The sequence below is a fragment of the Ylistrum balloti genome, unplaced genomic scaffold, assembly GCF_031769215.1.
Source record: "Ylistrum balloti isolate Yb309-2 unplaced genomic scaffold, AGI_CSIRO_Ybal_v1 Utg370248, whole genome shotgun sequence".
Classification (NCBI taxonomy): domain Eukaryota; kingdom Metazoa; phylum Mollusca; class Bivalvia; order Pectinida; family Pectinidae; genus Ylistrum; species Ylistrum balloti.
Window position 1 is genome coordinate 814,863 of NW_026782199.1, and position 14,432 is coordinate 829,294.

The window sequence follows — 14,432 nt, forward strand, 5'->3', positions numbered from 1 at the left end:
AACATAAGTATGTGACATTCTTATCTTGATTAATAAGAATAATAAAAGATCTTATAAAAAAAAGTTACAAAGTTAAAGTCATGTGTTCATGCGACAATGTTTATTATTACCAAAGTACTTATGTGTGTGTTTCCTATTACATTGAATTGTTCTAATTCTATCTAGGAATTTGTTCTTGGGTTGATGTAGGTACTGCTGTAAGTGATAACCCCACTCTAGTATACTGCTGTTTTGTAAAGTTCTTAATGTCACTGGTATTTCCACTACAAAGCCCAGCCCTTAACTTTGAGTAAGAAGCAATATGTTGGTTCCAGAATATATATGTAAATACAGTTTTATTTATCACTGGCATCTGAAATTTGTAATGTGGGTCCTTTGTCTGATGATAGGTGCGAGAAATGCTGCGTGCAAGGGACTCAAATGGTGCTAGAATGTTGACACTGATCACGGAACAGTTCCTGGCTGACCCTCGCCTACTGGTCTGGAAGTCTCAAGGTCAACCAATGACGGATAAGTGTCGACAACTGTGGGATGAACTAGGTTAGTCTTCCCACACTGCCAACATCAAAGGCTATTGTATCATTTGTCTTCTGTTTTGTAGATGATGTGACAAACATAGCCTGCATATAGATTCTTTGAAACAAAGACTACATCTGAAGACTCCATTATTGCTAAGTTTGTAAAGAGAAATCAAGATTTTATCAAAATGTTATTAAATGGGGATTATTCTCAAACCTGACAAATTCCTTACAAGTCTTTTATTCTGCATAACAATGTGAATCAGCTTGTTTTTTTCTTACATGTTTTATTACATAGTTACTCAATGTTTACTCTCATTAAGTCCACACATAAGTAAACATGCCATGATGATGTTGGTATACACTGGCAGACTTACATATATTGTGATATATTGTACTACAGGTGCTCTCTGGGTGTGCGTTGTGCTCAATCCTAACTCCACCATGCAGGACAAGGACCACTGGCAGAAGCTACTGGACGAGTGGTCATCATGTCCAGTGTGTCCACTGGAGGATGCTGATGTCCGACATGCAGGAGATTTAACTCTCACCAATATGGGACTCAGTAACTCAGGTAAGGTTGTGACTGGTTTTACCTGCAGCTAATGATTGTCAATATTCATTTACCCAGGAATTACCAGATTCTAGGAATACAATCATTTGTGTCACAAGGGATGCCAAGCAGGATGAAGTACAATCATTGGTGGGCATATAATCATGATGTACAACCACAGAGCTCTTATTACTTAATAAAGTGTGGAAGTTAATTATATCAGTAACCCAGCCTACCTAGACGTGCATGAAATTTGCTGTAAGGTTAATGTCTTTAACAATAGTGTGCTCTTCATAATTCAGCATAATTCTGCTTCTCTGAATCAGTGCAAAGGGACTGAAATTTCTGAAGAATACAAAGGGAACATGTAATAAGAATTTCTCCTCAGATGTGATGTAACGTTATTGTTGGTTTATTGATCTTTATTAGGTCCCTACTCTAATAAACCACGTAAGATTTTCCACCGTGCCCTGACGGCCAGCAAGCTTACCTGGGAGGACAAACACCTCCAGCTGGTTCTGAGGGAGGACTACTGTCACTGTCTCCACAATTACCAGTTTGATCTCTTTGACCAGCAGGGCTTCCCCCTCTGGAATGGTAAGTCAGTTTTGATGGTTACTAGCTAAGTGACAACTAAACAAATACTGTTATACAGGAATTTATGTTTTGTGTGCAACCCTCATTCCAGTTGTTCTTGAAAACTATATTGAACAATTTAAAAGCAACTCCACTTTCTAAAGATACATAAAAAAAATAGTATTGATAGTAATTTTCAGACAAATTTTCATTTCCAGAACACTTTCCAACTGCATGTGCCAGAGTAGATGCTTTACGTTCCCATGGTTACATAAAAGAGTCTCTACGATTGGCTGTCAGTATAGTAAGGTCATTAAAAAAGAAACAGAAGTACAACCAGCAGGTATATAAAAGTCACAGTGAGGAGACACCTAGTACCAGTCGTGGGTCCTGGAAAAAGCCACCACAGACCAATAATACAGAGGGATGGATAGGCCATGCATTGGATCCTCTGGGAGTACTTTTCGATACACTCATGGAAGCATCTATCAACACAGAAGACCCCACCCCTACAGGTAGTATGACCTGTGATATTGTTTCTTGTCTCAAAATAGCACTGTAAGACTTTGGTACTTTTTATTACCATCCTTCTGCAGGGAATCACTTTCATCTTAAATCTCTCCCCTGTTGTAATCTTGTTATATTAGTAATAAGTTTATTAAACAGAGTCGTACAAAGGCATTTTACTGTTAATGATGAATGCAAAGCAAGATAGGATATATTCATTGTGGAAAAGGTAAAAATTAAACATTCTGACTTTTTTCTATCCTCTATATATCATTGTTTTCGACAGATCCTCTCAGCAGTCGTTTATTTGCTGGTGAAACCCCAAGCTGTCTACCTCCTCGTTACCACCACGTGGCAATCCCAGGGAATGGAGACCGCCATGAGTCGTATTTGACATATGCTTTGGAGGTGGCGCTGATTGGTCTGAGCCAACAGAGACAGATGCCAACAGGACTGTATGCCCAGGAAAAAGCATGTAAACAGGAAGAGAAACTCATTGCCAAACTACAAAGTGTGGAGCTTGACCCTACCCTGGTGTCTGTGTTTAGTAAACAGGCTGTCCTTATGTTGGAAGGTTTGTATACACTTATCATATGATCCTGATCAGTTAAAGCTTATCCTTTCTGATTCTGGTCACCTAGACTGACTTTTCCTAAACCATATAAATGAAATGTTATTTAAATTGTTTTACAGGAGGAAGTCACAGTGGACTTGGTATAGGAATTCATTCAGAAAGCTACCCTATGCACACATTTGCCAAGTTTCTCTTCAACAGTCTCTTGCCACATGACCAGGATCTGGCTTACAGGGTTGGCCTTCGTGCAATGAGGTATTAACAGAATATAAATTATGCATGTCATTTGGTTGGTTGAAGGTTTCCAATCTCCATAATTTTTGCTTCACTAGGTCTTAACAGTCAGCGTCAGTGTTCTGGCATACAAAAGAAAATTTGTATAGGCTGACAGTTACAGAAGTTTGCCCAGTAATGTTGTCTTTTTAACTTTCACGATGGTCATTTGCAATGGCTTTGATTGTACTGATTTAATATCAATGTATTTATGAACATGTATCATCAACTTTAAAAATGTTAGAATTTTAATCTCAATCTTGTTTTTTACCCATGAACCAGAACAATTCACCACGTGGTTGGAGAAAGTCTATAAATGGGAGGATGAATTAGAAATCTGAAATAAAAATTAAAGAATTATGAAAAATTGAATGCTGATATCATGGTTTTCAATACTTTTGATATGCAATATAACAGATTTTGATAAACAAGAATTGGACATTTAATGCAAAAGATGTGTTCTTTTTCACAGATTACCTGTTTTGGAAGATACAGAAGATATAGATGATGGATTAAACAATATCGGGTCAGCCATGCTCAGTCGCTTTCCTCGTTGGTTTATCCTCGGTCACATTGAGAGTAAACAGTGTGAGCTGTCCTGTACACTGCTGGCAGCAGCTAAGGGAGACATCAGAAGACTGCGCACAGTGCTGGAAGTAGCCCACAAACACATTCATAGCTCATCACAGCTCTTCAAACTTGCTCAGGATGTGTTCAAGATAGCCACACCTGCAGACACACCCAAACACATGGGTGCTCTGAATGCAGCCTTTGAACTTGGCTTACAGGTAGAGTTACCATGCGATCATAAAACTCAATATGATGAAGTTTTGAAATCTCACATATTTAATAGGTGTTTATGTAGTTACACAGCATTGTGTAAGATATGTATTATATATCATGATTAAGGCAAACCAAAATTTCATTTCTATGGAGGTGGGGTATGTTACAATGGTTAAATATGGCTGGTAGGTTTCCAAATAATGCTCACAATTGAACAATGCATCTAAAGGAAATACCTGTAAATTATATAAACCGATGTTATATATCGTTTTCCAGGTAATGAAGATGACACTTATGACGATGAATTGGCGTCGACGTGAGATGGTTCGATGGTTAGTGACCTGTGCAACAGAGGTCGGAGTTCAAGCATTGGTGTCAATCATGCAGAATTGGTACACCTTATTCCAGCCTATCGAGGCTACAGGAATGGTTGCTACCACAATAATGTCTCATACAACAATGATGCAGTTGAATGTTAATTATCACCAGCAAGAGGAGCTAGCCAACTGTGCACGGACGTTAGCTCTTCAGTGTGCTACCAAAGACCCACAGAATTGTGCGCTGTGTGCTCTCACCTTGTGTGAAAAGGACCCTGCAGCGTTTGAAACAGCCTATCAAATAGTCATAGAGGCTGCCTCCCACATCATGAACTCCAGTCAGTTATTTACGATAGCCCGGTACATGGAGCACCGAGGCTATCCGAATCGTGCATACAAACTTGCCCTTCTCGCCATGAAAAATCTACATCTCGCTTACAATCAGGACACTCATCCCGCCATCAACGACATTCATTGGGCATGTGTGCTAAGTCACTCTCTAGGTAAAAATGAACTAGCTAATGTCATTCCCGTCCTGGTTAAAAATGTTCAGTGTGCAACAGTGCTTTCAGACATTCTGCGGAGGTGCACATTGTCCGCTCCTGGCTTAGCCAGTCAGGATGGAAAGCGACGTGCCATCAAACTTTTATCATATGACAAGCTTCCTTTACGCCAGCTCATGGATGCCACGATACATGCCTATATTAGTACAACACATTCAAAACTCACACATATCAGTCCACGACACTATGGAGACTTCATAGAATTTCTAAGCAAAGCAAGAGAAACATTTCTTCTGGCTCAGGATGGACTTATCAAGTTTGCACAATTAATTGAAAATATGAAACTTGTTTATAAAGGCAAAAAGAAACTGATGTACCTCATCAAGGAGAGATTTGGGTTATGATGTCAGTTTCACAATGTCTGTCAACTGAGCTGATCATTCCATGGGTGTTCTGTGGGCGATGACACTTAGTGTCGGGCTGTCTCCTTGGTGCTGGGCAAGTCAATGTCATGTCTGGGATGTCCCTGGGATACACCAATATCTAGCATGCCCCTGCTTGCTTTAATTAAAGTTTACCTGTCTCTGGTGCTAGTCACATTGTAGGGGATATCCTCTATGAAGGGAACACAAGATGTGTTCCGAGTCTTGGTGTGGACAGTACATGATGACAATAGTGACCTGTGACCCGGATACATAAAATAGTGGGCTGTGCCATTACAGTCTACCTGTCTTATAAGCACCTGTATGGTTCTGGAAACCCTTGGACTGTACATGTGTAGGAGGACCATGTCCCTGATACAGATGACATGTGTATACAAGGAACACATACGTGTATTATATGGTGGAGAGGTGTAGTGATGGAGGGCAACCAGTTAAATGCCAGCCCAAAGTTTACACTGCAAGGGACCAACATTCTCTAATCATTCTTTTCCTATTACCTCATCAGTCTGTGATTTGACAAAAGATTTGGTGACAGCAAGTGACTTTATACACATATATACACAAAGGTTTAGTACCATGACAGAAAGTATATGTTTTAATTGTTTCTGTCCTCACAAAAACTCCAGTCGTTATTGTAATGTATTGTTTTCTTTGGTAATCATGGCAACAGTTTTGACTTTAAATATTTTATTTGTTTCGATAACTCAAGGAGTAAAATCTTCGTATTTTTTTCTAATTTGTTTCTAATTTATTCATATTTTTCTTCAGATCTTTTTCTATTATCATCTGAAATTCAATTTCTATAAATGACATGTTTCTACCTTTCTGAACTAAAGAGTTCTGCTCTGACCTTAAGATTTGTCAGAACATTAACAGTCACTCTAAAAGAGATATGAGTAGCATTAACTTATTTATGTGATTGGTCTAAACTAAACATGGTGAACATGTTTAAGAAAGCAGGATTTTTTATTTTCGTTTAATTTATGATGTGTAGCATGTATATTATGTTAAGAATAGTATTTTCCCAAAAGCAGTTGTGTTACTATGCTGTGTCTCCATGTAGCCTTGCTTCAAAATATAGTTCTTTATCTGGTGGTGCTAAGTTTTTTTTTTTTTTTTTTGTTTGTTTAAGTTGAAGAAAATCTCTATGAAAACTGTATATTCTCTACCATTTTTAGAGTTTACGTCCAGTGTGTTTTTATCATGTGTACAATGAAACATTATTGGGTGGCTTTCTGACAGTATGTATGCTTGTATGATGTGTATCTGATCTGACATTTGAACATTGGTAAGTAATGGTAACTATGACTTGTGTGTATGAGTAAGATGATAGACTTGTAGTGTTCTGACAGTGAGGGCAAAAGTGCAGTGGTCATGTTCTGACAGTGAGGATGATGGAAGACTGGTCATGTTCTGACAGTGAGGATGATATAGAAGACTGGTCATGTTCTGACAGTGAGGATGATGGAAGACTGGTCATGTTCTGACAGTGAGGATGATAGTAGACTGGTCATGTTCTGACAGTGAGGATGATATAGAAGACTGGTCATGTTCTGACAGTGAGGATGATAGAAGACTGGTCATGTTCTGACAGTGAGGATGATAGAAGACTGGTCATGTTCTGACAGTGAGGATAATAGAAGACTGGTCATGTTCTGACAGTGAGGATGATAGAAGACTGGTCATGTTCTGACAGTGAGGATGATAGAAGACTGGTCATGTTCTGACAGTGAGGATGATAGAAGACTGGTCATGTTCTGACAGAGAGGATGATAGAAGACTGGTCATGTTCTGACAGTGAGGATGATAGAAGACTGGTCATGTTCTGACAGTGAGGATGATAGAAGACTGGTCATGTTCTGACAGTGAGGATGATAGAAGACTGGTCATGTTCTGACAGTGAGGATGATAGAAGACTGGTCATGTTCTGACAGTGAGGATGATAGAAGACTGGTCATGTTCTGACAGTGAGGATGATAGAAGACTGGTCATGTTCTGACAGTTAGGATGATAGAAGACTGGTCATGTTCTGACAGTGAGGATGATAGAAGACTGGTCATGTTCTGACAGTGAGGATGATAGAAGACTGGTCATGTTCTGACAGTGAGGATGATAGAAGACTGGTCATGTTCTGACAGAGAGGATGATAGAAGACTGGTCATGTTCTGACAGTGAGGATGATAGAAGACTGGTCATGTTCTGACAGTGAGGATGATAGAAGACTGGTCATGTTCTGACAGTGAGGATGATAGAAGACTGGTCATGTTCTGACAGTGAGGATGATAGAAGACTGGTCATGTTCTGACAGTGAGGATGATAGAAGACTGGTCATGTTCTGACAGTGAGGATGATAGAAGACTGGTCATGTTCTGACAGTTAGGATGATAGAAGACTGGTCATGTTCTGACAGTGAGGATGATAGAAGACTGGTCATGTTCTGACAGAGAGGAAGATGTAGAAGACTGGTCATGTTCTGACAGAGAGGAAGATGTAGAAGACTGGTCATGTTCTGACAGTGAGGATGATAGAAGACTGGTCATGTTCTGACAGTGAGGATGATAGAAGACTGGTCATGTTCTGACAGTTAGGATGATAGAAGACTGGTCATGTTCTGACAGTGAGGATGATAGAAGACTGGTCATGTTCTGACAGTGAGGATGATAGAAGACTGGTCATGTTCTGACAGAGAGGAAGATGTAGAAGACTGGTCATGTTCTGACAGTGAGGAAGATGTACAAGACTGGTCATGTTCTGACAGTGAGGATGATAGAAGACTGGTCATGTTCTGACAGTTAGGAAGATGTAGAAGACTGGTCATGTTCTGACAGTGAGGAAGATATAGTACACTGGTCATGTTCTGACAGAGAGGAAGATATAGTACACTGGTCATGTTCTGACAGTTAGGAAGATATAGTACACTGGTCATGTTCTGACAGTTAGGAGGATGATAGAAGACTGGTCATGTTCTGACAGTTAGGAAGATGTAGAAGACTGGTCATGTTCTGACAGTGAGGAAGATGTACAAGACTGGTCATGTTCTGACAGAGAGGATGATAATACACTGGACTTAGTGTTTCACTGTACATGTAGTACTACTAATTTGAATCCTTTTCAGCTAGTGAAACGCATCAGAACAGCTTCTTTAGGTCATTTGAGTAGCTGTTCCATTATACTGTTTCTAGAAACCACGTACAAGGATCATATGCCAACGCTATTTGTTTTCATATCTTGATCATTCAGAACATGGAAACATGCTCATCCACACAACTCTCAAGTAATTCACAAGTCTCTGTATAAGCTTCAGTCAAACACAAACATGAATACTTTGTATACCTTGTATATCAGCCTACATTGCTTCCAATAGTTAAAGTTAGGATGTTTCTGATGAATGAATTAATGAGATAATCTCTAGTGTTATCTTCATTTCAGGTATTATATTTGTACTTTCTACATACCGATATACTTTACACTCGCTCCATTACATTGGTCATATTTTTGCAATATCTTTTTTGTCATTCAGGGTTTTGTTTACGATAGTCAAGTGTTTCCTGCACAAGATGTACATGTTGACCGAATGTATATTTTTTTCATAATTGTATATTGTTTGTGTGAAGACATACTGGTTCTGTCTGTGTAATTGTGTATTGAATAACTTTAATTATTTCTCCAGTAGGATCCTTCAATCTTCATCATCACTATAACTGTGTTCCTGATTATCACCGACCAGCATAATCAGATTACTGCTTCATTCCATTTGTTGTTCAATTTAGATTTTAACTTTTGCTAATTCAATAATTTTCTTTTCTTTTGAACAATTCTCCCATTAACTACCAAACAATACGAAGTAGCAATAACATCATTTTGTGCAATAATTTCAGAAGGAAGGTATTATTTTTAGTGTACATGTATTTGTAGATAGCTTATACCATATTTAGTTTGTTCCTGACAATGGTTTTTCTTGGACATAGTTCACCTGTACCGAAATTACTTACCTGTACTATAAGTAGTTACCTGGACAGTGATTTACCTGTACTGAAATGATTTACCTGTACTGAAATGATTTACCTGTACTGAAATGATTTACTCATAAAGTAGTTCATATTTACTAAAGTAATTATGGTGATCATCTTGTTATACTTAAAACATTGATTACAACAAGATGTTGTGGTAAATGTGATGGACATCATGTGATCATTAATTTATTGCGTCGTTGTTTGTAGACCATATTTTGATATAACCATCTGTATATTTGGAGTATCACCGTCTCTCTCTCACCAAATTATTCTTGGTTTCTGTGACTATAAAGTATAGGCCATTTTGATAATTATTATTATATAAATGTGCAGCTGTTCCGTGGACCAGGAGCAGCAGGTGCCAACCTTTATTTATGGTAAATTAGTGCATTTTTGAAGATGAAGAAGAAATATCTTGTAAAAGTTTGTCAGTATAATTGTCTGTTTTGAATATGTCCATGAAATGGACGAGTTTCCTATCTGTTTCTATTTAAGGCACCACACTAATCATTTATTGACTACATGTGCTGTGTTTCTCTCAATAGTTCTGATCAAGTCCTACACTTAGGGAACAGCACTACAGAAATACCATTGTTTACATAGTACACGGTCTTGTTCTGATGTAGTATATCTACAAGGCATCCCTCCTTCTCCCCTTATTCTTGTATACTGATAAGTGTGACGTATTGCCTTCTTAAGGAAATTCTTTAATACCCGTATGGAATATGTTTAGTTGAAAACATTCTACACGTACACCAGTGATGAATACATGCATGATCTGATAGCATTATAACAAGGATTATTATAATATATAACTGTGTATCTTTAACTGAAGAATTCGGCCTTATCAACAGCTTATGTATCACAGCTGAAACACTCTACCTCATTTCAAGAATTTTTACATTTTTTTTTTTTTTTTTTTGAACTTTTTATATAAAAGAAAATTTCAAAATATATTTGAATGTGTATGGGAAATGTGGCGTGGAACGTATTCCAGCTTGGATTACTACTGATCATAAATCTGCATTATTTACATTTGTATGATGAACATTGTATGGTATATTTTATTACTGTTATATAATTATGATGCTACATGTTCGACATGTAAAACTGAAGGGCCACAGGCATGTTTTTCTTCTCTAAACACTCAAAATGGAAGTGTTTGTAATGTAAAGGGCACAATGGCCACACATTGCCCAAGTATAACAAGGGTTTTGTCCCTTAGTTAAGGAGGCTGTGTGTGTTACTTAACCCATATAAACAAATGTCAACTCTCTTGTCTTTATTTTTTGATAAATGAAATTTGTTTACATAATTGATTTGAACTTATTTTAAATGATTCTAATAATTGAAAGTGTATCACAAAATATGTTGTATTTTTAATGAATTGTGAAAAACAGACAGATTTTGTGATTGAACATGACAGAATATGTTGTATTTTGATAAAGTATGACAGAATATAACACATGTTGCTTAAAAGAAGCACATAACCTAGTTCATTGCTTAGTTTTATAATTTTGTATATCAAACAAGAAAGTGATATTATCAATGTCTGATCTGTCCCTGTTTGTGGTACTTGTACCCCAATATTGGAGTTCACATGGGTTTTATTCCTCAGTAAATCCAATTTCATTTTGTATTTTGAAGTGATACATTTTCATAAATGATTTAACTGAACAAATAATTTAAACAAAAACTACTTTGAGTCTGATTGTAACTTCATATATGCTTGACATTTGTTTATAATGGGGCCCGCTGGAAGAATTAATTAGAAGGAGTGTTTGATATTTAAATGTTTTTCTTTATCTTTTCATATTTCAATTTTTAAAGAAACTTTATCTATAATGGTGGATTCCTAGAATTAACCAACAATGAACTGAAGGTTTAGAACCGAGATGTTCCAAAGGTGATGATCTGATTGTAAGGTGTTCTGAACGTTTGATCTGCGGTGTTCTGAACGTTCTGATCCGAGGTGTTCTGAAAGTTCTGATCCGAGGTGTTCTGAAATCTATAACCCATGGTGTTCTGTGTTGTACACCTAAGTTTTGTATTTGATTATGATTGTAAAGAATTATTCTCTTTACAAGCTTTTTTGTCTATAATTTATTTCTTATGTCTGTATGTACTATACCAATTGATCTTTATTGCGAAAACTAGAACAGAAATATTCATTGAAAAAAATAATCCATTTGGCTTTCAAAAATGTAAGAATTTTTTGTCATTTTTCAAATATTTAAATCATTACCTGTAAGTATTTAAAACAATGACTTGAGTATATCAATCTTGATGAAGTATTCCTGATTAAACCATCGTTATCATATTATCACATTGCTTTAATCATAAACAAATCATTACAAATATGCAAAGTACATTAGGGAAAAAAATAGACGAAAATTATGTATATCGTCTTGCCATTGTCAAAATTTTTGTACGTACAATATACATGCAATACTGCTTTTTTAAAGAGCAACTTCCATTTTGAGCAGGGAATCCTGAGGTGAAAAAGTACATGTCATCTTTCAGCCTTGTTTTGTTTGCTATATATATGGTACATTATGTCATGTGACCAGTTTAGTGCTCCATGTTCTATTTATAGTTGATTTTGTAGAAGTCTAGTCTAAATGTATCGTGTACAAGAGGTGTACATATTAATGATAATGTGAATCTGATTGTCCCCAAAGAGATGTTAGTTATGTGCCAGTAATGAGTGGTAAAAATCTATTATATAATCTGATTGGGGAAAAAGAATGAACAATAAAAAAATTGAAATTATATCTGGTTTGGTTCTGTTTATTTATCATAGTTAAAACATGGACAGGACACATAGAGAATTTTAATGAAACATCTGAAAATGATATGGATCAACAACATTATAGACTAAAGTGTTGCAATAAAAATAACAAAAGCACATGAATTGTTTTCAGCAGTTCCACAGTAGGTAATTAAATATGTGGTACAAAAGGTTTCTAAGCGAAGGGACATAACTCTGGAAGGTTTTAACTAAAATAAACTATTTTCCATTTCATTTCCATAACATAGTACAATATATCAACAAGATCCAGGAAATAACAACACCGGAAATTTCCTTTTTGACACTGGATTAAAAAATGTTTATTGAATGTATAACAACATAAATCAGAACACAAGAGATCTAAAGTGATATTTGTCTAATTTGTGAAATGATGTGAGCCTCAAATAGCACCCAATTACTTGTGTAAATACCTTTAATAAACAGCATACACCAGATCTCAGGAATCTTTGTGCCCAACATGGTGAAATATCAATATGTCTTTAAAGTGCATATAGGTACATGCACTGCATAAAGAACACCAAACTTCAAGGTTTCACAAGGAAATAGCTTCCTGGTTAACAAAAAAGAAGACTGTAAACGACAAGACATTACTCAGAAAATATTGATTCACTGTCACTATGTGCACTTCCTGCTTGTTGACGTGACTTTCTGACAATAATCGTTAAAATGAGAGACAATATCAAAACTAGCCAAGGATGTAACTGGAGACTAGAAATAGCAGTCAGGGGTGTAACTGTACACCAGAAATTGTAGTCAGGGGTGTAACTGTAGACCAGAAATAGCAGTCAGGGGTGTAACTGTACACCAGAAATTGTAGTCAGGGGTGTAACTGTAGACCAGAAATAGTAGTCGGGGGTGTAATTTAGACAGGGGTGTAACTGAAGACCAGAGATAGTAGCCAGTGGTGTAACTGTAGACCAGAAACAATAGTCAGGGGTGTAATTGTAGACCAGAAATAGTAGTAAGGGGTGTAACTGTAGACCAGAAATAGTAGTAAGGGGTGTAACTGTAGACCAGAAATAGTAGTCTGGGGTGTAACTGTAGACCAGAAATAGTAGTCTGGGGTGTAACTGTAGACCAGAAATAGTAGTCTGGGGTGTAATTGTAGACCAGAAATAGTAGTCTGGGGTGTAACTGTAGACCAGAAATAGTAGTCTGGGGTGTAATTGTAGACCAGAAATAGTAGCCAGTGGTGTAACTGTAGACCAGAAACAATAATCAGGGGTGTAATTGTAGACCAGAAATAGTAGTAAGGGGTGTAACTGTAGACCAGAAATAGTAGTCTGGGGTGTAACTGTAGACCAGATATAGTAGTCAGGGGTGTAACTGTAGACCAGAAATAGTAGCCAGTGGTGTAACTGTAGACCAGAAATAGTAGTCTTGGGTGTAATTGTAGACCAGAAATAGTAGTCTGGGGTGTAACTGTAGACCAGAAACAATAATCAGGGGTATAACTGAAGACCAGAAATAGAAGTCAGTGGTGTAACTGTAGACCAGAAATAGTAGCCAGTGGTGTAACTGTAGACCAGAAATAGTAGCCAGTGGTGTAACTGAAGACCAGAAACAGTAGTCAGGGGTGTAACTGTAGACCAGAAATAGTAGCCAGTGGTGTAACTGTAGACCAGAAATAGTAGCCAGTGGTGTAACTGAAGACCAGAAACAGTAGTCAGGGGTGTAACTGTAGACCAGAAATAGTAGTCTGGAGTGTAACTGTAGACCAGAAATAGTAGTCAGGGGTGTAATTGTAGACCAGAAATAGTAGTCAGTGGTGTAACTGTAGACCAGAAATAGTAGCCAGTGGTGTAACTGTAGACCAGAAATAGTAGTCTGGAGTGTAACTGTAGACCAGAAATAGTAGTCAGTGGTGTAACTGTAGACCAGAAATAGTAGCCAGTGGTGTAACTGTAGACCAGAAATAGTAGCCAGTGGTGTAACTGAAGACCAGAAACAGTAGTCAGGGGTGTAACTGTAGACCAGAAATAGTAGTCTGGAGTGTAACTGTAGACCAGAAATAGTAGTCTTGGGTGTAATTGTAGACCAGAAATAGTAGTCAGTGGTGTAACTGTAGACCAGAAATAGTAGCCAGTGGTGTAACTGAAGACCAGAAACAGTAGTCAGGGGTGTAACTGTAGACCAGAAATAGTAGTCAGGGGTGTAAATGTAGACCAGAAATAGTAGTCTGGGGTGTAACTGTAGACCAGAAATAGTAGTCTGGGGTGTAACTGTAGACCAGAAATAGTAGTCTGGGGTGTAATTGTAGACCAGAAATAGTAGTCTGGGGTGTAACTGTAGACCAGAAATAGTAGTCTGGGGTGTAACTGTAGACCAGAAATAGTAGCCAGTGGTGTAACTGAAGACCAGAAACAGTAGTCAGGGGTGTAAATGTAGACCAGAAATAGTAGTCTGGAGTGTAACTGTAGACCAGAAATAGTAGTCAGGGGTGTAATTGTAGACCAGAAATAGTAGCCAGTGGTGTAACTGTAGACCAGAAATAGTAGCCAGTGGTGTAACTGAAGACCAGAAATAGTAGCCAGTGGTGTAACTGAAGACCAGAAACAGT

At 37.4% G+C, this 14,432-nt stretch overlaps 1 protein-coding gene across 1 annotated transcript in view; it reads left to right on the plus strand.

Annotated features, from left to right (window-relative positions):
- LOC132552471 (zinc finger SWIM domain-containing protein 6-like) overlaps positions 1–5,008 on the plus strand; it is a 45,221-nt gene extending 40,213 nt beyond the window's left edge. The window contains exons 6-13 of the mRNA XM_060216646.1: positions 390–540; positions 922–1,092; positions 1,501–1,668; positions 1,866–2,162; positions 2,441–2,728; positions 2,848–2,983; positions 3,474–3,789; positions 4,061–5,008. Of these exons, the coding sequence (XP_060072629.1) occupies positions 390–540; positions 922–1,092; positions 1,501–1,668; positions 1,866–2,162; positions 2,441–2,728; positions 2,848–2,983; positions 3,474–3,789; positions 4,061–5,008 (2,475 nt within the window). The remainder of the gene's footprint in view (positions 1–389; positions 541–921; positions 1,093–1,500; positions 1,669–1,865; positions 2,163–2,440; positions 2,729–2,847; positions 2,984–3,473; positions 3,790–4,060) is intronic.
- Positions 5,009–14,432: the final 9,424 nt, after the last annotated feature.